This window comes from Coenobita brevimanus, chromosome 1 (genome assembly GCF_032717465.1).
Source record: "Coenobita brevimanus isolate Jiangsu-jjx chromosome 1, ASM3271746v2, whole genome shotgun sequence".
Lineage (NCBI taxonomy): Eukaryota > Metazoa > Arthropoda > Malacostraca > Decapoda > Coenobitidae > Coenobita > Coenobita brevimanus.
Window position 1 is genome coordinate 4,367,008 of NC_136954.1, and position 22,106 is coordinate 4,389,113.

Below are 22,106 nucleotides of genomic sequence, written 5' to 3' on the forward strand. Positions count from 1 at the left end.
CAGCAGCTGCCCAGCCCAGTCCTGGTCAGTAGCCGCCCAGCCCAGTCCTGGTCAGCAGCCGCCCAGCCCAGTCCAGGCCAGAAGCCACCCAGTCCAATCCAGGCCAGAAGTCGCTCAGCCCAGACCAGGCCAGCAGTCACCCACGCCAGCCCAGGCTAAGTGCTGCCCAGACCAGCCCAGCCCAGGAGCTGCCTAGCCTAGCTTAGTCTAGGAGTTGCCCAGCCCAGCCCAGGCCAACAGCCGCCTAGCTCAGGCCAGCACCCCCTCAAAAGGGCCCGATGGAATCCAGGCCAGCAGCTGCCCAGCCTGGCCCTGCTGAGTCCAGGCCAGCAGCCGCTCAGTCCAGCCCAGCCCAGCCCAGGCCAGGAGGTGCCCAGCCTAGCTCGGTCTAGGAGTTGCCCAGCCCAGCCCAGGCCAACAGCCTCCTAGCTCAGGCCAGCACCCCCTCAAAAGGGCCCGATGGAACCCAGGCCAGCAGCTGCCCAGCCTGGCCCTGCTGAGTCCATGCCAGCAGCCGTTCAGTCCAGGCCAGCCCAGTCCAGGCCAGGAGCTGCCCAGTCATGCCAAACACAACCAAGCCCAGTCCAACCCAGCCCAGGCCAACCCAGCCCTATCCTGCCCAGCCCAGCAGTTGCCCTGCCCAGCAACCAACCAGCTCAGCAACCGACCAGCCCAGACTTATCCGGCCCAGCAGCCACCCAGCCCAGCTTTACCTGGCCCAGCAGCTGCCCAATCCTGCCTTGCCCAGCAGCCACCCAGGCCTTCCCTGTCCAGCTCTGCAACTGCCCAGCCTGGTTCAAGAGCCGCTCAGCCCAGATCTGTCCTACCTTTCACAGTCTGGCCCGGCCCAGCCCAACCCAGCTCTGCCCAGCCCAGTCCAGTCAAGCCCAGCCCAGACCAACACAGTCCATCAGCTTCCTGGCTCTGCAGCCACCCAGCCCAGAAACCATCCATCCAACCCTGCCCTGCCTAGGTCAGTCCAGCAGTCGCCCAGCCCTGGCCTGCCCAGCCCGGCCCAATTGCAGCCCAGCCCTGCCCTGCACTACCCAGCCCAGCCCAGCCCAGTCCAGTAGTCACTCAGCTCGGCCCTGTCCTACCCTTCAATGTCCGGCCCTGCCCTACTGTACAAAGTCTTGCCCTGTCCAGTGCTACTCTGTCCTCCCCAGCTCAGCCCAGCCCGGCCCTCTCCGGCCCCTACCCTGCCCGGCCCTGCTCAGACATGCCCTGCCATCTCCTGCCTTGCCCTATCCAGCCCAACCCAGCCCAGCAGCCGCACAGCCCAACCCCACTCAGCCCACCCTAGCAGCTGCCCAGTCTTGCCCAGCACAGCTCTGCTGCCTCCCAGCCCTGCCCTGCCCAGTCCAGCCCTGCCCAGTCCAGCCCTGCCCAATCCAGCCCAGCCCTGTCCAGACCAAACCAGCCCAGTGCAACCAGCAGCGCCTAGCTCAGCAGCCTCCCAGCCATGTCCTGCAGTCCAGCAGCCACCCAGCCCTGCCATGCCCAGGTCAGCCCTGCAGTTGCTCAGTCCGGCCCAGTAGCCGTTCAGCCCGACCCTGCCCTACCCTTCACAGCCCGGCTTTGTCCATCCCTGCATAGCCAAGCCCAGCTCAGCTCTGCCCTGCTCTGCCCTGCCCGGCCCTTGCCTGCTCCCTCCCCGGCCCTACCCAGCCCTGCACTGCCATGACCTGCCCAATCCAGTCAAGCCAAGTCTAGCCTACCAGCCGCCCAGCATCCACCCAGCCCTGCAGCTGCCCAACAACCGCCCAGCCCAGCAGCTGCCCAGCAACCGCCCAGCCCAGCAGCTGCACAGCAACCGCCCAGTCTTGCCTTGCTCACCCAGACCCAATAGCCCTCCATTCCCTGCCCTGCCCTACCCAGCTCAGCCCAGCCCTGCAGCCACCCAGCCTAGCAGCTGCCTGGCCCAGCAGTCACCCAGCCCTGCCCTGCCCAGTCCGGCCCACTAGTCGCTCAGCTCTGCCCAACCCATTGAGCCCAACAGCCGCCCTGCTCTGCTCTGCCCAGCCCAGTCCACAAGTCGCCCAGCTCAGCCCAACCCAGCAGCTGTCCAGCCCGGCTATCTAGCTCAGCCCTGCCCCAACCCCCCCCTGCTCTGCCCTGCCCTGCCCGGCCCAGCCCTCCTCTGCCCTGCCTGGCCTTTCCCGGCCCTCCTTTGTCTTGCCCGGATCTCCCTTGTCTTGCCTGGCCCGGCCCGGTCCTCCTCTGCCTTGTCCTGCCCGGCCCGGCTCTCCCCTGCCTTGCCCTGCCCGGTCCGGCCCTCCCCTGCCCTGCCCGTCCCAGCTCAGCCCTGCTCTCCCCTACCTGGCCCAGTCCTGCCCTCCCCAACACAGCCCTGCCCTACCCAGCTGCCGACCAACCCTGCCCTGCATTCCCTAGCCTGGCCAAGTAGCCGCTCAGTCCTGCCTTGCACTGTCCAGCCCAGCAGCCGCCCAGCCCTACCCTGCTCAGCCCAGCTCAGCCCAGCCCAGACCACCCCAGCCCAACCTTGCCCAACCAAGTCCAACCCAGCCCAGCTCAGCTCAGCTCAGCCCTTCCCTGCCCTGCCCTGCCCTGCCCAGCCCAGCCCTGCCCAACCCAGTTCAGCCCTGCCCAACCCTGTCCAGCCAATCCCAGCCCGGCCCAACCCTGCCCTGCCCTACCCATTCCAGACCGGCAATGTCCCAGCCCTGCCCTGCCCAGCCGCCGCCCAACCCTGCCCTCTCAAGCCCGGCCAAGTAGCCGCCCAATCCTGTCTAGCCAAGCCCAGCCCAGTAGTCACCCAGCCTCGCCCTCCCCAGCGCAGCCCTGCACTGCCTGGCCCTGCCCGACCCTGCCCATCCCAGACCAGCAGTCTCCCAGCTCTGCCTTGCTGAGCCGCCACTCAGCCCTACCCTGACCTCCCTAGCCCAGCCAAATAGCCACCCAGTCCTGCCCTGCCCAGCCCTGCCCTCCTCAGCGTAGTCCTGGCCAGCCCTGACTGCCTGGCCCAGACCAACCCTGCCCTGCCTTGCCCATCCAATACCAGCAGTCTCCCAGCTCTGCCCTGCCCAGCTGCCGCCCAACACTGCCCTGCCCTGCCTGGGCCTGCCCTGTCCTGCACTGTTCGGACCTGCCCTGCCCTGCCCAGGCCTGCTATGCCCTGCCCAGGCCTGCCCTGTCCAGCCCAGGCCTGCCCTACCTGCCCAGGCCTGCCCTACCCTACCCAGGCCTGCCCTGCCCTGTCCTACCCTGCCTGCACAGACCAACCCAGGCCTGCCCTGACTGCACAAACCTGCCCTTCCAAGCCCTGCCCTGCACTGCCCATGCCTGCCCAGCCCAGCCCAACCCAGCAAAGCCCAGCCCAGTCCTGCCCTGCCCTGCCCAGCCCAGGTTTGCCTTGCCTTGCCCAGGGCTGCCCTGCCCTGCCCATGGATCCATTGCCCTGCCTGGACCTGCCCAGGCCTGCCCTGCCCTGCCTTGCCTTGCCTTGCCTTGCCTGCCCTGCCCTGCCCAAGCCTGTCCTACCTACCCAGGCCTACTCTGTCCTACCCAGGCCTGCCCTGCCCTGCCCTGCCTGCACAGACCTACCCAGGCCTGCCCTGCCTGCACAAACCTGCCCTTCCCAGGCATGCCCTGCACTGCCCATGCCTGCCCTGCCATGGCCAGCCCAGTCCTGCCCTGCCATGGTCAGCCCAGCCCAGGCCCGCCCTGCCCTGCCCTGTCCTGCCCAGGCCTACCTTCCCTGTCCTGCAGTGTGCAGGCCTGCCCTGCCCTTCCCTAGCCTGCCCTGCACTGCCAAGGCCTGCCCTGTCCAACCCAGCCCAGCCCAGCTCTGCCAAGTTTGGCACAGGGCTGCCCTGCCCTGCCCTGCCTAGGCCTGCATTGCCCTGCACACGCCTGCCCTTCCCTGGCTAGGTCTGTCCAGCCCTGCCCAGGTCTGCCTAGGTCTGCCCTTCCCTGCCCTGCCCAGGCCTGCTATACCATACCTGGCCTGCCCTGTCCAAGCCTGTCCTGGCCTGCTCAGACCAGAACAGAACTGCCCTACCCAGGCCTGCTCATCCCTGCCCTGCCTTGCCCTGCCCAGGCCTGCTCATCCCTGTCCTGCCCTGCCTTGCCCTGCCCAGCCCAGCCCAGCCCTGCCCAGCCCAGCCCAGCCCAGCCCTACCCTGCCCTGCCGAAGTGTGCACTGCCTTGCCCAGCTCAGGTCTGCACTGCCCTGCATAGCCCAGTCCGGGTCTGCCTAGCCCTGCGCAGCCCAGTCCAGGTCTGCCTTGCCTTTCCAAACCCAGGTCTGCACCGCCCTGCCCAAGCCTGCCACGCCTTTCTCTGCTCTGCCCAGGCCTGCCCTGCCCTGCCCAGGCCTGTCAGGCCCTGCTCAGACCTACCCTGCCCTGCCCCGCCCAGCCCTGCTTACATCTACCTAGCCCTGCTTACATCTACCTTGCCCTGCCCTGCCAAAGTCTGCCCAGCCCAGGTCTGCCCTGCCCAGGCCTGCTCTGCCCTGCCCTGCCCTCCCCAGCCATGGCCTGCCCTGCCCAGGCTGCCCTACCCTGCCCAAGGTTGCCCAGGCCTGCCCTGCCATACTCTGCCCTGCCCTGCCTTACTCCGCCCTGCCCTGCCCAGGCCTGCCCAGCCGAGCCCAGTCCAGTCCTGGCCTGCCCTTCCCTTCCCTAGCCAGGCCGGCCCTGCCCTGCCTTGGCCTGGCCAGGCCTGCCTGCCCTGGCGAGGCTTTCCCTGGCTGGCCTGTCCCGCCCTGCCCTCCCCAGGCCTGCAATGCCCTGCCCAACCCAGCCCAGCCGAGTCAAGTCCTGTCCAGTCCAGTCCTACCCTGCCCTGCCCAGCCCAGCCCAGCCCTGCCCTGCCCTGCCCAGCCCAGCCCAGCCCAGCCCTGCCCTGCCCTGCCCAGCCCAGCCTTGGTATGTCCTGCCCAGGTCTGCCCTGCCCAGCCTTGGTCTGTCCTGCCCAGGTCTGCCCTGCCCTGCCCAGCCCAGCCTTGGTCTGTCCTGCCCAGGTCTGCCCTGCCCTGCCCAGCCCAGCCTTGGTCTGCCCTGCCCAGGCTTGCCTAGGCCTGCCTTGCCCTGCCTTCCCTGGCCCGGCCTGTCCTGCCCAGGCCTGCATTGCCCTGCCCAGGCCTGCACTGCCCTGCTCAGCCCAGTCCAGTCCAGTCCTGCCCTGCCCTGCCCAGCCCAGCCCTGCCTTGGTCTGCCCTGCCCAGGTCTGCCCTGCCCTGCCCTGCCCAGCCTAGCCCAGCCCAGGCTGCCCTGCCCTGCCCAAGCTTGCCTAGGCCTGCCTTGCCCTGCCCAAGCTTGCCTAGGCCTGCCTTGCCCTGCCCTGCCCTGCCTTACTCTGCCCAGCCCAGCCCAGTCCTACCCTGCCCTGCTTGGCCCTGCCCTGCCCAGATGTATACTGCCCAAATCTGCCATGTCCTTCCCAGGCCTGGCCGGCCCATCCTTGCCCTGCCCAGCCCAGTCCAGGCCTGCCCTAACCTGTCCTGCCCTGCCCTGCCGGGCCTCCCCTGTCCTGCACTGCCGGGTCTTCCCTGTCCTGCCCTGCCCAGGCCTACCCAGCCCACCCCAGCCAAGACCAGCCCAGCCCTACTCTGCCTGGCCCAGCCCTGCCCAGTCCGGGTGTACCCTGCCCTGCCCAGTCCAGGTGTGACCTGTCCTGCCCAGCCCTGGTCTGTCCAGCTCAGATCTGCCCTGCCCTGCCCAGGTCTGCTCTGCTCTGCTCTGCCCAGATCTACCCTTCCCTGCCCAGCCCAGGTACAGTATGCCCTGCCCTGCCTTGCTCTGTTCAGCTCAGCCCTGCCCTGCCCTCCCCAGGCTGCCCTGCCCTGCCCTGCCCTGCCCTGCCCAGCCCAGCCCAGCCCAGCCAAGCCCTGCCCACTCCAGGTGTGCCCTGCCCAGCCCACGTCTGCCCAGGTCTGCCCTGCCCTGCCCACCCCAGGCCTGCCCTGCCCTGCCCTTCCTGGGCCTGCTTTACCCTGCCCTGCCTTGCCCTATTCAGCCAAGTCCAGCCCTGCCCTGTCCAAGGCTGCCCAGCCCTACCCAGCTCTGCCCTGCCCTGCCCAGAAATCCCCTGCCCTGCCCAGGCCTGCATTGCCCCACCTGGACCTGTCTGCCCAGCCCTGTCCAGCCCTGCTCTGCCCAGTCCAAGTGTGCCTTGCCCTACCCAGTCCAGGTGTGCCTTGCTCTGCCCAGCCCTGCCCTGCACAGCCCAGGTCTGCCCTACTCTGCCCAGATCTGCCCTTCTCTGCACAGCCCACGTACAGTATGCCCTGCCCTGCCTACCCCAGGCCTGCTCTGCCCTGCTTTGCCCTGTTCAACCCAGCCCTGCCCAAGGCTGCCCAGCCCTACCCAAGTCTGCCCAGCTCTGCCCTGCCCAGGAATCCTCTACTATGCCTGGCCCTGCCCAGGCCTGCACTGCCCCGCCCAGGCCTGCCTGCCCTGCCCTGCCTTGGCTTGCCCTTCCCTGCCTGGGCCTGCCCTGCACTGCCCCGACCTGCCGAGGCCACGCCAGACCTGCCCTACCCAGGTTTGCCCTCCCCTACCCAGGTCTGCCCTACCCTCCCCTGCCCAGGCCTGTATTGCCCTAGTTGGGTCTGGCCTGCCCTGCTCAGGTGTGCCCTGCCCTGCCCAGCCCGAGTTTGCCCTGCCCAACCCAAATCTGCCCTTCCCTGCCCTGCTCAGACCAGACCTGCCCAGGCATTGTCCTCCCCAGGCTGGCCCTGCCCTGCCCAGGTTAGGCCTGCCCTGCCCCAGTCTACCCAGCCCAACCCTGCATTGCCCTGCCCTGCACTGCCCTGCCGGGCCTTCCCTGCCCAGGCCTAGCCAGCCCAGCCCACCCTAGCCCTGCCCTGCCGGGCCCAGCTCTGCCTTGCCCTGCCCAGTCCGGGTGTGCCCTGCCCAGTCCGGGTGTGCCCTGCCCTGCCCAGCCCAGCAAAGGTCTGCTCTGCTCTGCCCAGGTCTGTCCCTCCCTGCCCGGCCCAGGTACAGTATACCCTGCCCTGCCCACCCTAGGCCTGTCCTGCCCTGCCCTGTTCTGCTCTACCTGGGCCTACCCTGCCCCAGTCTGCGCAGCCCAGCCCTGCATTGGCCTGCCCTACCCTGCCTGGACCTGCCCTGCCGAGTCTCCCCTGCCCAGGCCAGCCCAGCCCAGCCCAGCCCCGCCCTGCCCAGGTCTACTCAGCCCTGCCCTGCCAAGTCCGGGTGTGCCCTGCCCTGCCCACCTCAGGCCTGTCCTGCCCTGCCCTGCCTTGCCCTGTTCAGCCCAGCCCAGCCCTACCCTGCCCAGCCCTACCCAGGTCTGCCCTGCCCTGCCCTTCTGGGCCTCCCCTGCCCTGCCCAGTCCAGGTCTGCCTTGTCCTGCCCAGCCCAGGTCTGCCTAGTCCTGGTCTGCCCAGCCCAGGTCTGCCCTGTTCTGCGCAGCCCGGGTATAGTATATCATGCCCTGCCCACCCCAGGCCTGCCCTGCCTGCTTTACCCTGCCCTGCCCAGGCCTGCATAGCTTCGCCTGGCCCTGCTTGCTGTGGCCTGCCTGGACTTGCCCTTTCCTGTCCTTCCCAGAGATGCCTTGCCCAGCACAGGCCTGCCCTGCTCTGCTAAGACCTGCCTTGCCCTGTCCAGGCCTGCCCTGCCCAGCCCAGGCCTGCCCTGCCCTGCAATGCCCAGCCCAGGCCTGCCCTGCCCTGCAATGCCCTGCCCAGGCTGCCCTGCCCTGCCCAGTCGAAGTGTGCCTTGCCCTACCCAGTCCAGGTGTGCCTTGCCCTGCCCAGCCTAACTCTGCCTTGCCCTGCCCAGCCCTGGTCTGCAAAGCTCAGGTCTGCCCTTCCATGCCCAGCCCAAGTCTGCCCTACCCTACCCAGCCCCCTACCCAGCCCAGGTCTGCCTTGCTCTACCCTTCCCTGTCCAATCCAGGTACAGTATGCCCTGCCCTGCCTTGCCCTGTTCAGCCCAACCCTGTCCAAGGCTGCCCAGCCCTACCCAGGTCTGCCCTGCCCAGGAATCCCCTACTCTGCCCGGCCCCGCCTACCCTGCCTGGGCTTGCCCTTCCCTGCCTGGGCCTGCCCTGCCCTGCCCTGCCCAGACCTGTCCTGCCCTGCCCTATCAAGACCTGCCTTGGCTTGCAAAGCCCAGGCCTGCCCTGCCCTGCCAAGGCCAGGCCAGACCTGCCCCACCCTACCTGGGCCTGCCCTGTCCTGCCCAGGTTTGCCCTGCCCTGCCCTGCCCAGGCCTGTATTGCCCTACTTGGGCCTGGCCTACCCTGCCCTGCTCAGACCAGGTGTGCCCTGCCCTGCCCAGCCCTAGTCTGCCCTGCCTTGCCCAACCCAAATCTGCCCTGCCCTGACCTGATCAGACCAAACCTGTCCTGCCCTGCTCAGACCAGACCTGCCATGCCCTGCTCAGACCATACATGCCTTGCCCCACCCAGGCCTGCATTGTCCTGCCCAGGCCGGCCCTGCCCTACTCAGACCTTTCCCGCCCAGGCTAGACCTGCCATGCCCCAGTCTGCCCAGCCCAGCCCTGCATTGCCCTGCCCGGGCCTGCACTGTCCTGCCCTACCCAGGCCTGCCCTGCTCAGACCAGACCTGTCCTGCCCTGCCCTGCTCAAACCAGACCTGCCCTGCCATGCCAAGGCCTGCCCTGCCCTGCGCAGCCCAGGTCTGCCCTACCATGCCCAGACTTGCAATGCCATGCCCAGACTTGCAATGCCCTGCCCAGGCCTTCCCTGCCCTGCCCTGCCCTGCCCAGGCTTTCTTACCCTGTCCATGCCTGTCCTGCCCTGCCCTACCCTGCCCAGGCCTGCCCTGCCTTGCTGAGGCCTGCCTTGCTCAGTTGTGGGTTGGGTAGGGACGGGCTGGACTGGGCTGGGCGGGTGCTGAGCAGGGCTGGGTGGCTGGTTGGCAGGGCTGGGCGGTTGCTGGGCTGGGCAGGGGAAAGCAGGCCTGAGCATTTGAGGCATGCAGGCCTGGGTGGCTGCTGGGCAGGGCAGGGCAGGGCAGGGCAGGGCAGGGCAGGACAGGGCAGGCAGAGAAGGGCATGGCTGGGCAGCTGCTGGGCCAGGGTGGGCAGAGCAGGGCAGGGTTGGGTGGCTGCTGAGCTGGGCTGGGCAGGGCAGCTAGGCAACTGCTGGGCCTGGTTGGGCAAGACAGGGCTGGGCAGTGTTGGACAGGGCTAGTGGGCTGCTCGGCCAGGCTGGACTTGGCAGGTACTCAGCCAGGCTAGGCAAAGCAGGGTAGAAAAGGTCAGGACTGGATAGCTGTTGAGCTGGGCATGGCAGGGCAGGCCAGGCCTGGATGGTTGCTGGAATGGGAAGGGCAAGGCAAGCCTGAGGAATTGCTGAGCCAAGGAGGCATAGGCAGATGCTGGGCTGGACTGAGCTAGCTGAGGTAGGCCTAGGCTGATGCTGGGCTGGGTTGGGTTGGGTTGGTCAAGGCCAGCCAGGGTGGTTGTTGGGCCAGGCAGGGCAGGGAAATGCTGGGCAGCTAGTGGGCCAGGTTAGGCAACCGCTGGGCTGGGCTGGGAGGCTGCTGAGCTTACCTGGATTGGGCTGGATTTGAATGGGAGAGTGCTGGGCTGGGTTTGGCTGAGAGGCTGCTAGGCTGTGTTAGGTTCGGCTGGGAGGCTGCTAGGCTGGGCAGGGGATAGCAGGCCTGGGCAAGCCTGTGCAGCTACTGGGCTGGGCTGGGCTGGGCAGGGAAGGGCAGGGCAGGGCTGAGCAGGGCAGGGCGGCTGCTGGACCAGGCTAGACGGCTGCTGGACCGGGCTAGATGCAGGGTTGGCACCAAAGTGAGTGACCCTGTTTTGCCCACCTGGGTTTGTTCAATAAAACCCACTTGAAAAAAAAAAAAAAACTATTTTACCCACTTTCCTGTTTTTTTTTCTTTTCCAAATAACGTGTTTAATCACAAATTCAGTGTAATATGGGCAGCCATTAGTACCTTAGCTCAAACATTACTTACATAAATGAATGTAAACATGAATAACTGTGCTTAAAGTTGGAGAAAACACATCTTAATACTGTAGTTTGAATTAAAGGTAAATTTCCTCAAGCAGTTTTCTGGGGAAAAACTTTATATCCGGCAATAGCAAATTTTGTAACCCTTTGGGATTACCAGTTTGTTTTTGATAGATACGGTTTTTGGTTAGTAATGAGGTTAGCTTGCCTCTTACTACCAAATCTCAATCATCTAAAGAAATTTATTATAAACATTGCTACTTTTTGAATATCAGTCTGTTAGATAGATTTGTTACCCCAAGGCTGTTATTACTGTTAAGATGATGTGTACATTCACTTATGGATGTGATTTGTCACTTGTAAGACGAATGGGAAGTGTAAGTGTAAAATTACCAAAGAAAGTTGTAGCAGCATAGGAAATGAGTCCTCCTCCTACTGTGTTGTAGCAGCAAAGGAAATGAGTCTTCCTACTACTGTGTTGTGGCAGCATAGGAAATGAGTCCTCCTACTACTGTGTTGTGGCAGCAAAGGAAATGAGTCCTTCTCCTACTACTGTGTCGTAGCAGCAAAGGAAATGGGTCCTTCTCCTACTACTGTGTTGTAGCAGCAAAGGAAATGAGTCCTACTACTGTGTTGTAGCAACAAAGGAAATCAGTCCTTTTCCTACTGCTGTTTAGTGTGCACTGATCTTTCAGCTCATAAGACGTGCCCTCATTTTGAAACATGTTTTACAGTGTGGCAGGCAGCCCAGGGGTAAGAGACAAATAAGTCAAAACGTGATCATCCCCCACATTCAACTCACTGTGTAAAATTATAATTTAATTGGGCTGTCCATAATTAGGTATAAACATTATTTTATTTGTTTTATGGTACATTCAAAAACACACCTGTTCCTTTTTATGGGGGGAGGGGTATATTGTGAAAAAAATGAAAAAACCCAGGTGGGTTGGGCATTTTCAAATAAAGTGATTTTTTTGGCCAACCCTGGCTAGATGGCTGCTGGACCGGACTAGTGGCAACTGAGCCAGGTTGGGATGCTGCTGGGCCGGGTTGGGCAGAGCAGGGCGGGACTGGGCAGAGCAGGGAGGGGCTTGGAGGCTGCTGAGCCAGGGTGGGCAGAGGAAGGCAGGGCTGGGCAGCTGCTGGGCCAGGGTGGGCAAAGCAGGGCAGGGCTGGGCAGCTACTGGACCAGGGTGGGCAGAGCAGGGCATGGCTGGGCGGCTGCTGGGCCAGGGTGGGCACAGCAGGGCAGGGCTGGGCGGCTGCTAGGCAGACATGGGCAGGCGACTGCTGGGCCGGGTTGGGCAGGGTTAGGTAGCGGCAGGGCAGGGAAGGACAGGGCTAGGCAGCCACCAGACCAGGCAACTACTGGTCCAGGATCGGCAGGGCAGGACTGAGTGGTTGTTGGGCTGGTCACAGCAATGCAGGCCAGGCCAGGCCTGAAGGGCTGCTGGAACTGGTAAGGCAAGGCAGGCCTAAGCAGCTGCTGCATCGAGCAGGCCTGGGTGGATGCTGGGCTGGACTGGGCTGGCCAGGTAGACCTGGGTTGATGCTAGGCTGGGTTGGGTTGGACTGAGCAGGGCAGGCCTGGAAGGTAGTTGGACCAGGCAGGGCAGGGCAGGGCTGGGTGACTACTGGGCCATATAAGGCGGCTGCTGGACATGGCTGGGATGGGAGGCCACTGGGGTGGGTATGAATGGGAGGCTGCTGGGGTGGGTATGAACGGGAGGCCGCCGGGGTGGATATGAATGGGAGGCTGCTGGGGTGGGTATGAATGGGAGGCCGCCAGGGTGGGTATGAATGGGAGGCTGCTGGGATGGGTATGAATGGGAGGCTGCCGGGGTGGGTATGAATGGGAGGCTGCCGGGGTGGGTATGAATGGGAGGCTGCTGGGGTGGGTATGAATGGGAGGCTGTTGGGGTAGGTTCAAATGGGAGGCTGTTGGGGTAGGTTCGAATGGGAGGCTGCTGGGGTAGGTTCGAATGGGAGGCTGCTGGGGTAGGTTCGAATGGGAGGCTGCTGGGGTAGGTTCGAATGGGAGGCTGCTGGGGTAGGTTCGAATGGGAGGCTGCTGGGGTAGGTTCGAATGGGAGGCTGCTAGGGTGGGTATGAATGGGAGGCTGCTAGGGTGGGTATGAATGGGAGGCTGCTGGGGTGGGTATGAATGGGAGGCTGCTGGGGTGGGTATGAATGGGAGGCTGCTGGGGTGGGTATGAATGGGAGGCTGCTGGGGTGGGTATGAATGGGAGGCTGCTGGGGTAGGTTCAAATGGGAGGCTGCTAGGGTGGGTATGAATGGGAGGCTGCTTGGGTGGGTATGAATGGGAGGCTGCTGGGGTGGGTATGAATGGGAGGCTGCTTGGGTGGGTATGAATGGGAGGCTGCTGGGGTGGGTATGAATGGGAGGCTGCTTGGGTGGGTATGAATGGGAGGCTGCTTGGGTGGGTATGAATGGGAGGCTGCTTGGGTGGGTATGAATGGGAGGCTGCTTGGATGGGTATGAATGGGAGGCTGCTAGGGTGGGTATGAATGGGAGGCTGCTGGGGTGGGTATGAATGGGAGGCTGCTGGGGTGGGTATGAATGGGAGGCTGCTGGGGTGGGTATGAATGGGAGGCTGCTGGGGTGGGTATGAATGGGAGGCTGCTAGGGTGGGTATGAATGGGAGGCTGCTGGGGTGGGTATGAATGGGAGGCTGCTGGGGTGGGTATGAATGGGAGGCTGCTGGGGTGGGTATGAATGGGAGGCTGCTGGGGTGGGTATGAATGGGAGGCTGCTGGGGTGGGTATGAATGGGGTGGCTGCTGGGGTGGGTATGAATGGGAGGCTGCTGGGGTGGGTATGAATGGGAGGCTGCTGGGGTGGGTATGAATGGGAGGCTGCTGGGGTGGGTATGAATGGGAGGCTGCTGGGGTGGGTATGAATGGGAGGCTGCTGGGGTGGGTATGAATGGGAGGCTGCTGGGGTGGGTATGAATGGGAGGCTGCTGGGGTGGGTATGAATGGGAGGCTGCTGGGGTGGGTTGTTTTCAGCTGGGAGGCTGCTGGACTGGGCTGGGCTGTGCTATTCTGGGCTGGGAGGCTGCTGAACTGTGCTGCTGGGCTTGGCTTGGCTGGGAGGCTGTTAAGCTGGGCTGGGCTAGACAGCTCCTGGGCAGCAATGTGCTGGGCTGGACTAAGAGGCTCCTGGCCATTGCTCAGCTGGGCTGGGCGGCTGCTGGACAAAGCTGGGCTGGGGGGCTGCTGGTTCAGGAAGGGCAGGGCAGGGTTGGGTGGCTACTGGGCCAGGTTAGGTAGCTGGTGGGCCAGGCTGGGCTGAGCTGGGAGGCTGCTTGGCTTGGTTGGATTTGGCTGCGAGACTACTGTTCTGGGCTGGGAGGCTGCTGGGCTGTGCTTGGCTGGGAGGCTGCTGAGCTTGGCTTGGCGTGGCTTGGAGACTGCTGAGCAGGGCTGGGCTGGGCTGGGCTTAGCTTGGCTGGCAGGATGCTGAGCTGAGCTTGGTTTGGCTGGGAGGCTGCTGGGCTGGGCTGGGCTGGGATGGGCTGGGATGGGCTGGGCTGAGCTGAGCTGGGAGGCTCCTAAGCTGAGCTTGGCTTTGCTGGGAGTCTGCTGAGCTTGGCTTGGCTTGGAGACTGCTGAGCAGGGCTGGGCTGGGTTTAGCTTGACTGGGAGGCTGCTGAGCTGAGCTGGGCTTGACTTGGAGACTGCTAAGCTGAGCTGGGCTTGACTTGGAGGCTGCTGAGCTGAGCTGGGCTTGACTTGGAGGCTGCTGAGCTGAGCTGGGCTTGACTGGGAGGCTTCTGAGCTGAGCTGAACTGGGCTGGGAGGCTGCTGGGCTGGGCTGAGCTTGGCTTGGCTGGGAGTCTGCTGGGCTGAACTGGGTTTCGCTGGGAGGCTGCTGGGCTGGGCTGAGCTGGGCTTGGCTGGGAGTCTGCTGGGCTGAACTGGGCTTCGCTGGGAGGCTGTTGAGCTGGGCTGGGAGGCTGCTTGGTTGGGGTGGGAAGCTGCTCTCTCTCTCTCTCTCTCTCTCTCTCTCCCTGGCCTAATTTCCACTGCATGCACATCCGGGATCATTCTCCGCGTTAGACTCCTGACCAGAAATTCGATACACTGTATGTGACAATCAAAGTCGTATTCTGTCTTTGGTGACTCGTAATAGCTCTGTCTTACCGATTTATTCTGCAGATTACACTTAAATACCCTCTTTTTGTTTACTGAAGCCATCTATATCGATATTTTGGCGATAAAAAAAATTCTAGTGAAAATAAATCGCAAAGTAGAAGATGCTACAAAATAAATGGTACTCAAAACAGAGGGTGAAGGAATTAGATATACCCATCATTAAACACTTCACCACTAGAGTTTCATGCAACAATTGATAAATTAGTCTGGTGATTGCAATACCAAAATTTTAAAAAGGATCATAGCAAAGAACAATAGTTAAAAAAAAAAACTCATTACAACAATATGCAAAGTAATAACTGGCATAGTCTAACACTTAATTACATATATATAACAAAGTACAAACAAACTAGGCACAAACAAGCATATCTAAGCCAAAAAAACTCAGCATAAAACCCATCTAAGCATAAGAGCGACACTTAGCACAGAAATTCTGAAAATACCACATCCACGCACAAACACATCTAGGGCAGAACGAATAAACACACCTTAACACAGAGATCTGAAACAAACACACAGACGTTCACTCTACACACGAACACAAGTAAAAACAAACATCTAAATAAACACAAGCATATCTAAACACAAAACAGACACCAATATAAGCACAAACCCCAACAACTACTTCAAAAGACTATTAGCAAAATGATCCACACAAAGAAGAGCCTTTAAAAAAATTCTACTGGAAAATGGTCGAGTAAAAAATTGATAATAAACCTGTGTGCTCACTCGTCCGTTGTCTAAGTCCTTCCCTCCTGTGATGGACATTCGAGCTTTGGTCTTCATTGCGTCGGACAGACTGAGCTAAAAAGAGAGTGAAAGGTTTAAGGCGAGTGGAAGGAGTAGAAGTACCTTATTTAATGGCGGGAGCGGCCATGAGTTGAGTACATGTTAAGGGGTGAGACTATGACACTTTATATGTCTACAGGTATGTATGTATATCCTCCCTCTCTCTCACTGTGTGTGTGTGTGTGTGTGTGTGTGTGTGTGTGTGTGTGTGTGTGTGTGTGTGTGTGTGTCCGTCCTCTCAACTTTTTTTTTTTCTAGGTAAAATGAAACTCTGCAGAGTAAACCTCCGCCCCAATTGGGTTTAAGGGGGAAGGTCTGTAGAGTCCCCACATACCAAGCATATACAGTGCAAGGATTTCTAGGTTTACACTCAACATGGGAAGGGTTACTGAAGTGGGTGGTGTGGGTGGGAAAGTACTGCAGATGAAATGCTGTTAAGTCGATGGGTGGTGCAGGTGGATGGGTGGTGCAGGTGGATGGGTGGTGCTGCAGGTGGATGGGTGGTGATGCACGAGGGTGGTGGTGCAGGTGGGTGGGTGGTTATGCAGGTGGATGGGTGGGTAGTGCAGGTGGGTGGTGGGTGGTGCAGGTGGGTGGTGGGTGGTGTAGGTGGTTGGTGCAGGTGGTTGGTGCAGATGGTTGGTGCAGGTGGATGGTGCAGGTGGATGGTGCAGGTGGGTGGTGTAGGTGGATGGGTGATGATGCAGGTGGGTGGATGGTGGGTAGTAAAGGTGGATGGTGAGTGGTAAAGGTGGGTGGGCGGTGGTGCAGGTGGATGGGCGGTGGTGCAGGTGGATGGGTGGTGATGCAAGTGGATGGTGGGTGGTACAAGTGGGTGGGTGGTGCAAGTGGGTGGGTGGTGCAAGTGGGTGGGTGAGTGGGAAGGTGGGTAGTGCAGGTGAGTGGCTGGTGCAGGTGGATGGGTGGTGATGCAAGTGGATGGTGGGTGGTACAAGTGGGTGGGTGAGTGGGCAGGTGGGTAGTGCAGGTGAGTGGCTGGTGCAGGCGTGTGGGTGGCTGGATGGCTGATGCACCTGGATGATGGGTGGTGCAGGTGGGTGGGTGGGTGTTGCAGATGGTGCAGGTGGTTGGGGGGTGGTGCAGGTTGTGCAGGTGAGTGAGTGGTGCAGATGGATGGTTGATGTACAGGTGGATGGTGGGTGGTGCAGGTGGATGGTGGGTGGTGAAGGTGGATGATGATGTACAGGTGAAGGTGGTGTACACGTGGTGGGTGGTGCAGGTGGACGGGTGGTGCTCACGGAGTGGAGGGGGGTGGAGGCAGGGGGGTGGTCAAACGGGTGGATGGTGAAGGTGAATAGGTGTTGTAGGCATCTGGGCTGAGCAGGTGGGTGGGTGGTGCTCACGGGGTGGAGGGGGGGTGGAGGCAGGGGGATGGTCAGACGGGTGGGTGGTGAAGGTGGATAGGTGGTGTAGGCATCTGGGTTGTGCAGGTGGGTGGGTGGTGGAAGTGGATGTGTGGTCCAGGTGGGTGGGTGGCTGGGTGGGCGGAACAGGTGGATGGTGGGTGCTGTAAATGGATGGGTGGTGGTGATGAAGGTGGCTGGGTGATGGTGCAGGTGGATGGGTGGTGATGCAGGTGCAGGTGGTGGTGCGAGTGGATGGGTGGTGCAGGTGGATGGGTGGGTAAGTATTGCAGGTCAGTGGAAGGGTGGGTGATGCAGGTGGGTGGGTGGTGGGTGATGCAGGTGGTGGTGGGTGGATGGTGGCTGGTGCAGGTGGATGGTGCTGATGGGTCAGTGGGTGGTGCAGGTGGGTCGGAGGGTGGTGCAGGTGGATGGGTGGTGAAGGTGGGTGGGTGGTGCAGGTGGATGGGTGGTGATGCAGGTGGATGGGTGGTGATGCAGGTGGATGGTGAGTGGTGCAGGTGGGTGGTGGTGCAGGTGGGTGGGCGGTGCAGGTGGGTGGGTAGCGCTGGTGGGTCGGTGGTGCAGGCTGGTTGCTGGTGCAGGTGGGTGGATGTCTGGATTTGTGGATGCAGGTGGCTGGGTGATGGTGAAGGTGGATGGGTGATGGTGCAGGTGGATGGTGGGTGGGGCAGGTAGGTGGGTGGTGTAGGTGGATGAGTGTTGTAGGTGAGTGGTGTAGGTAGATGACTGGTGTAGGTGGCTGGGTGGTTTGGGTGGATGGGTGTTGCAGATGGGTGGATGGTGCAGATGGGTGGATGGTGCAGATGGGTGGATGGTGCATGTGGATGGGATGGTGCAGGTGGATGGGATGGTGAAGGTGGATAGGTGGTGTAGGTGGATAAGTGGTGTAGGTGCATAAGTGGTGTAGGTGGTTAAGTGGTGTAGGTGGATAAGTGGTGTAGGTGGACAGGTGTAGATGGATAGGTGGTGTAGATGGGAGGGTGGTGTAGGTGGATGGAGAGTGGCGTTGGTGGATGGAGAGTGGTGTAGGTGGATGGAAGGGTTGTGCAGGTGGATGGAAGGGTGGTGTAGGTGGATGGAAGGGTGGTGCAGGTAGATGGAAGGGTGGTGCAGGGAGATGGAAGGGTGGTGTATGGAGATGGAAGGGTGGTGTAGGGAGATGGAAGGGTGATGCAGGTGGATGGGAGGGTGGTGTTGGTGGATGGAAGGAAGGAAGGTGTTGGTGGATGGGAGGATGGTGTACAAGGGATGGTGGGTGGCTTGGACGGATGGGTAGCATAGATGGGTGAGTGGCGTGGATTAGTGGGTGGCGTAGGTGGGCAGATGGTGTAGATGGTTGGGTGGGGTAACTTATAAGCTGATGTGAATAAAGAGTACAGCATTTCAAAAGAAACGGTAGGATGGCAATAGTACAAAAAATGGAAGATTATAATAACAGCCAGAGTTCTATACGGAGGGGAAAAAATGCATAAAGATAAATACCACCCTGGCCAGGCATTAGGTAGAACGAGACCAGATAATATCCCTATCTACACCTGGACGGGGGGGGGGGAAGGGCTACAACCCCCCAAATTCTATACCTACTGTTAACATAGCAAGGGTTACTGGTGCGGGTCAGTGGTGTAATAAGAAAGTGGTGTAGGTGGATAGGTGGTGTAGGTGGGTGGTGGTATGGTATAGGTGGGTAGGAGGGCGGTATAGGTAGGTGGGTGGTGTAGGTTGGTGGGTGGTGTATGTGAGAGGGTGGTACAGGTGAGAGGGTGCTTTGGTTGAAAGGATGGTATAGTTGAAAGTGTGGTACAGTTGAAAGGGTGGTACAGGTGAGAGGATGGTATACTGTACAGGATAACATTATACTGTCATAAGATAAAGGGACAAAGAGAACGTGAGGTATGTATTGATGACAGTTGTCGTGATGACTTACGATGATGATGATGATGATGAGAGTGATGATGATAGTTGTGGCGATAATTATATAGATTATTTACCTAAGGAGAAATTTTGGACAGTAATATACATACACCTTGGGATTTGTGGCATTGCCAATATGTAGTCGTAGTTATTAATCCAACGTCTTATCCTGATTTTATATATATATATATATATATATATATATATATATATATATATATATATATGTATGTATGTATTTATATACACCCATTCAGAATGTCCCTCTTTTGTGGGAAGCCATTACAAGAAGCTTGGAAAGACTATTATTATATTCATTACTTTCAGTAAAACAACCACAGAAGCACTGAGAAAAAAAAAATCCATACCGGTCTCTTATCAATTCACTTAGGTATCCACAACACTAAGGGACACAAAAGTTAACATACACTCGTGAACATTTGGTCCTAACTCTGTCTCCTTTCTTCAAAACTCATTTTTGTCTACATTAAATAACTGAAAAACGCGTTTAATGTTCCTCTGCTGCTTATTAAGATAAACTGTCAGTCTCCCGTAATTCACAGTCCCAGTTGTAAATTTTTTAATACTCTGGAACATATGACTAATTATATATGAGTGACTATAGCCCTATTATTAAAACGTGCAGGGTGAAGGGTATGGAAAAGTCCTCATTGTACTATAACATTTTCTAAGCAACTGGCAAAGACAGAACTTGCATGACTTCTTAATATCATTATAAGACTGCATTACATAATATGAAATGCAGGCTAATCCAGGGTTGGGGCTTTAAGAACGGCTGCCGTAGTCCAAGGCATTTATGGGCATATGACCAGCATACTCCCCTGTTACATTACATGATTGAAAAGCCTTCTGTCAAGACTGTCACCCTGACTGTAATGGCCTAACTAACCTTAAAAATCATAAGCATCCCATAACTGACTCTCATATATTTGGGCTATGCATACACCCTCACCCGCTCAGTTTTCACAATTAGCTAAAACTCATTGCCTTTACTTACCTTGGCTCGGCTGGCGTCCATTTTCGATTTGTAGCAGAATTCAGTGATGGCCACGACCATTGACAATACCAGGCCTCCAGTCAGGATGTAGAAGATGCCTGCTATTTTGCTCAGAGTCAGGGCGCTAACGTGGGTATTCTGCGATAAAGAGAGCGGTCAGTTAGAGAGAGAGAGAGGGGGGGGGGAGAAGGTGTGTGTGTGTGTGTGTGTGTGTATATGTGTGTGTGTGTGTGTGTGTGTGTGTACAAAGGAAAACAACACACCTAACGGTACTTCCGAGGCATTTTTGTCACAACGAAGATTATAACTGTGGTAATTACGGTAATATTATGAACTGATGATTAAAAATAAAGTGAGAAGCTGCCCCCACTCAGAAATTCCTCCAGCCGAAACCAGTAAGCAAGACAGAGAGAAGGATCATCATGAAGCATAGAACAAACACGTTCGTCATCATGTGACCTGCAATGCACCAGGAAAACATCGAATGGCGGGTAAAGAAATTGGAGTTGTGAGCAAAAGAGTGTGTGCGAGGGATTGGAAATTAGATGGGCAATAGAGCTAAGGCAGGTAAAGTATAGCCTGTGGAAATGGGTGTTGTAGAATTAGTGGTACTGCTGCAATGAAATTAGATTTTAAAATACAATATCCTCCAAGCAAGATTGTTAGAGGGGAATGGAAATTGGTGCAGTAAGCAAAGGAATGGAAAAGAGGATCTAGAAATTTGGTGGACAAAACAAGATTACATTAACTTTTCTTAAATTCTTATTCTGCTTCCAACAAGATCTGATACATTAGTTTCTCTGATAATGTTTTCCAGAGCACTCGACAGCTTTACACACGTTACTGTACGCAGACATGACCCAAAGTCAGTGTCAGTCAGGGATACTGGGAAGAAGGCTACCTGACTATCAGTTTTATGAGGATATCAGGGACGACATTTCTTGGTAAGCCACAATCTTTCCCTGGAATACGACTAGGGGAATACTTGGACACATTAAGGGAAAAAATCAACAACAACAACATGAAGGGAATACTTAGACACATTTGAAGAAAAAACTACCACCACAGAACTACAATCTGAAGTGAGACCCAACTTGCCTGACAAATCTTCTCTATTACAACAACAATGACCTTTGTAACCATGTTAGAGTCGAACAAATACTGATACAACCAATTTTCATATTTAAATCCTTCCACCTCAGGGAGTACTTTATCGTCTTGTCTTTGCTCCCTCCAGAGTACTTCATTCACCCTAAGAAAAGACCTCTCGTGCTGAACAGGTTAATGTCTTCTGTATCTAACTCCTCCAGTTCTAAAGCTCTATCCTTAGCTGAATAAAATATTGAAGATTGCAAGAACAATGAAAAAATGTCCTTGGAATAGGCGGCTAAATATAACGCTGCAGGAACAATATGAAGGATATGTTGAAAATACTATAATCTACAACAGCAGCAGCTACAATCTTACTACTTCACCACTATTATGTATTATTACTGTACTCTTGCTACATCCACACAACTTTACCCCTTCAATCAAATGACGCATTTTTCTTTATTCTTGCGACCACCAGATTTTATGTAGTTGTCCAACTGGAGGCAGAAAATATAGCCTTCACTAACCCCTTCACTACTACTGGTCTTTCCAGTCTTTCCTAAGGGAGAAGAAATTGCCTAAAGATAGCAAGAATATAAGTTAGAAAGTCATCATGGTATCTACTGGTTAACCTATCACAGTGAATGGGTCAGAAACTAAATTCATTAATGTTCTTCAGTATAAAAAGTACCATAACTAAACTAGAAAGCACTCAGAAGGCAAATACCTCCACGATCCGGATCCGCCCCGAAACTGAATCGATTCTTTCTTGGCCTATGGTCCAACCTGCCACAAAATATAATTGAAATTCATTGAGAACTACTTGAGGTATCATGTGGATAAACAAACAAAAAATTCATGGATCCTGATGATGATCCGGATCATCACCAAAATCTAATGGATTGCTCCTTGGGCCATACCCTACCCCTCCAAAACTTTCAGCAAAAAGCGTTAATTACCTTTTGGGTGATCCTGCTAACAGTCAGACAAACGACGACAAAATCATAATCTTCTTGGTGAAGGGCATAAAAGCTGCTGGTGGTAGCGTGAATATAATGAAAAATAGGTCTTCGCACTGAAGGGGTTGAAAGAAGGGAAATGTGAAGTTAGCAGGATTATAATAAACAAACACAAACACAAACACACACACACACACACACACACACACACACACATATATATATATATATATATATATATATATATATATATATATATATATATATATATATATATACAGGGTGTAACGCGACGTATGACAAAAACTTACACCAGTGATCTATCATGCAATTTTGAGTATATTTTGTTCTATAACATATACTCTCTGTGACCCCAGTTCAGTACCCAGCATTCGGCTGTTTGGGTGTAAAAGTTTAGAGGCTGCATAGGTGCCATTGTGTGAGCTTCGCTGGGAGACGGGAGACGAGTATTATTAGCTTATACCGTACTGTACATAAAAATCCCATATCCTATCAGTACAAACGAGTTTTAAGAAGAAACTTGACGAAGTCTATTGATTCTTTAACATCGTCATGCATTCCTGCAATTCTTTTGCACAAATCAACTGTAAATTATAAGGATTAAATTCAAATTTTATGGCTTGCGAGACAGTCGGGAGGGAAGAGAGGGGTGGTGTGTTTTTGCCAGTTTTGTAATGTTTAGTTTGTAGGATATTGCTGCGAGCATTATCATAACACCCACAGCTCATTCAATGAAAAATTATTACTTTAATGAGTGACTAGCATTCCTTTAAGTCAGGAGTAATATTATTATTCATTACAATTTTTCTGCTGCAAGT

General features: G+C 57.3%; 1 protein-coding gene across 1 annotated transcript in view; it reads right to left on the reverse strand.

The window, feature by feature from the left end:
* Positions 1 to 11,113: 11,113 nt before the first annotated feature.
* The window catches only part of LOC145412686 (glutamate receptor 1-like), a 453,191-nt gene continuing 442,198 nt past the window's right edge, over positions 11,114 to 22,106 (reverse strand). The window contains exons 17-21 of the mRNA XM_080282554.1: positions 19,217 to 19,354; positions 14,828 to 14,914; positions 13,487 to 13,882; positions 12,979 to 13,171; positions 11,114 to 11,460 (exon numbers count right to left, since the gene is read on the reverse strand). Coding sequence (XP_080138680.1) covers positions 11,114 to 11,460; positions 12,979 to 13,171; positions 13,487 to 13,882; positions 14,828 to 14,914; positions 19,217 to 19,354 — 1,161 coding nt within the window. The remainder of the gene's footprint in view (positions 11,461 to 12,978; positions 13,172 to 13,486; positions 13,883 to 14,827; positions 14,915 to 19,216; positions 19,355 to 22,106) is intronic.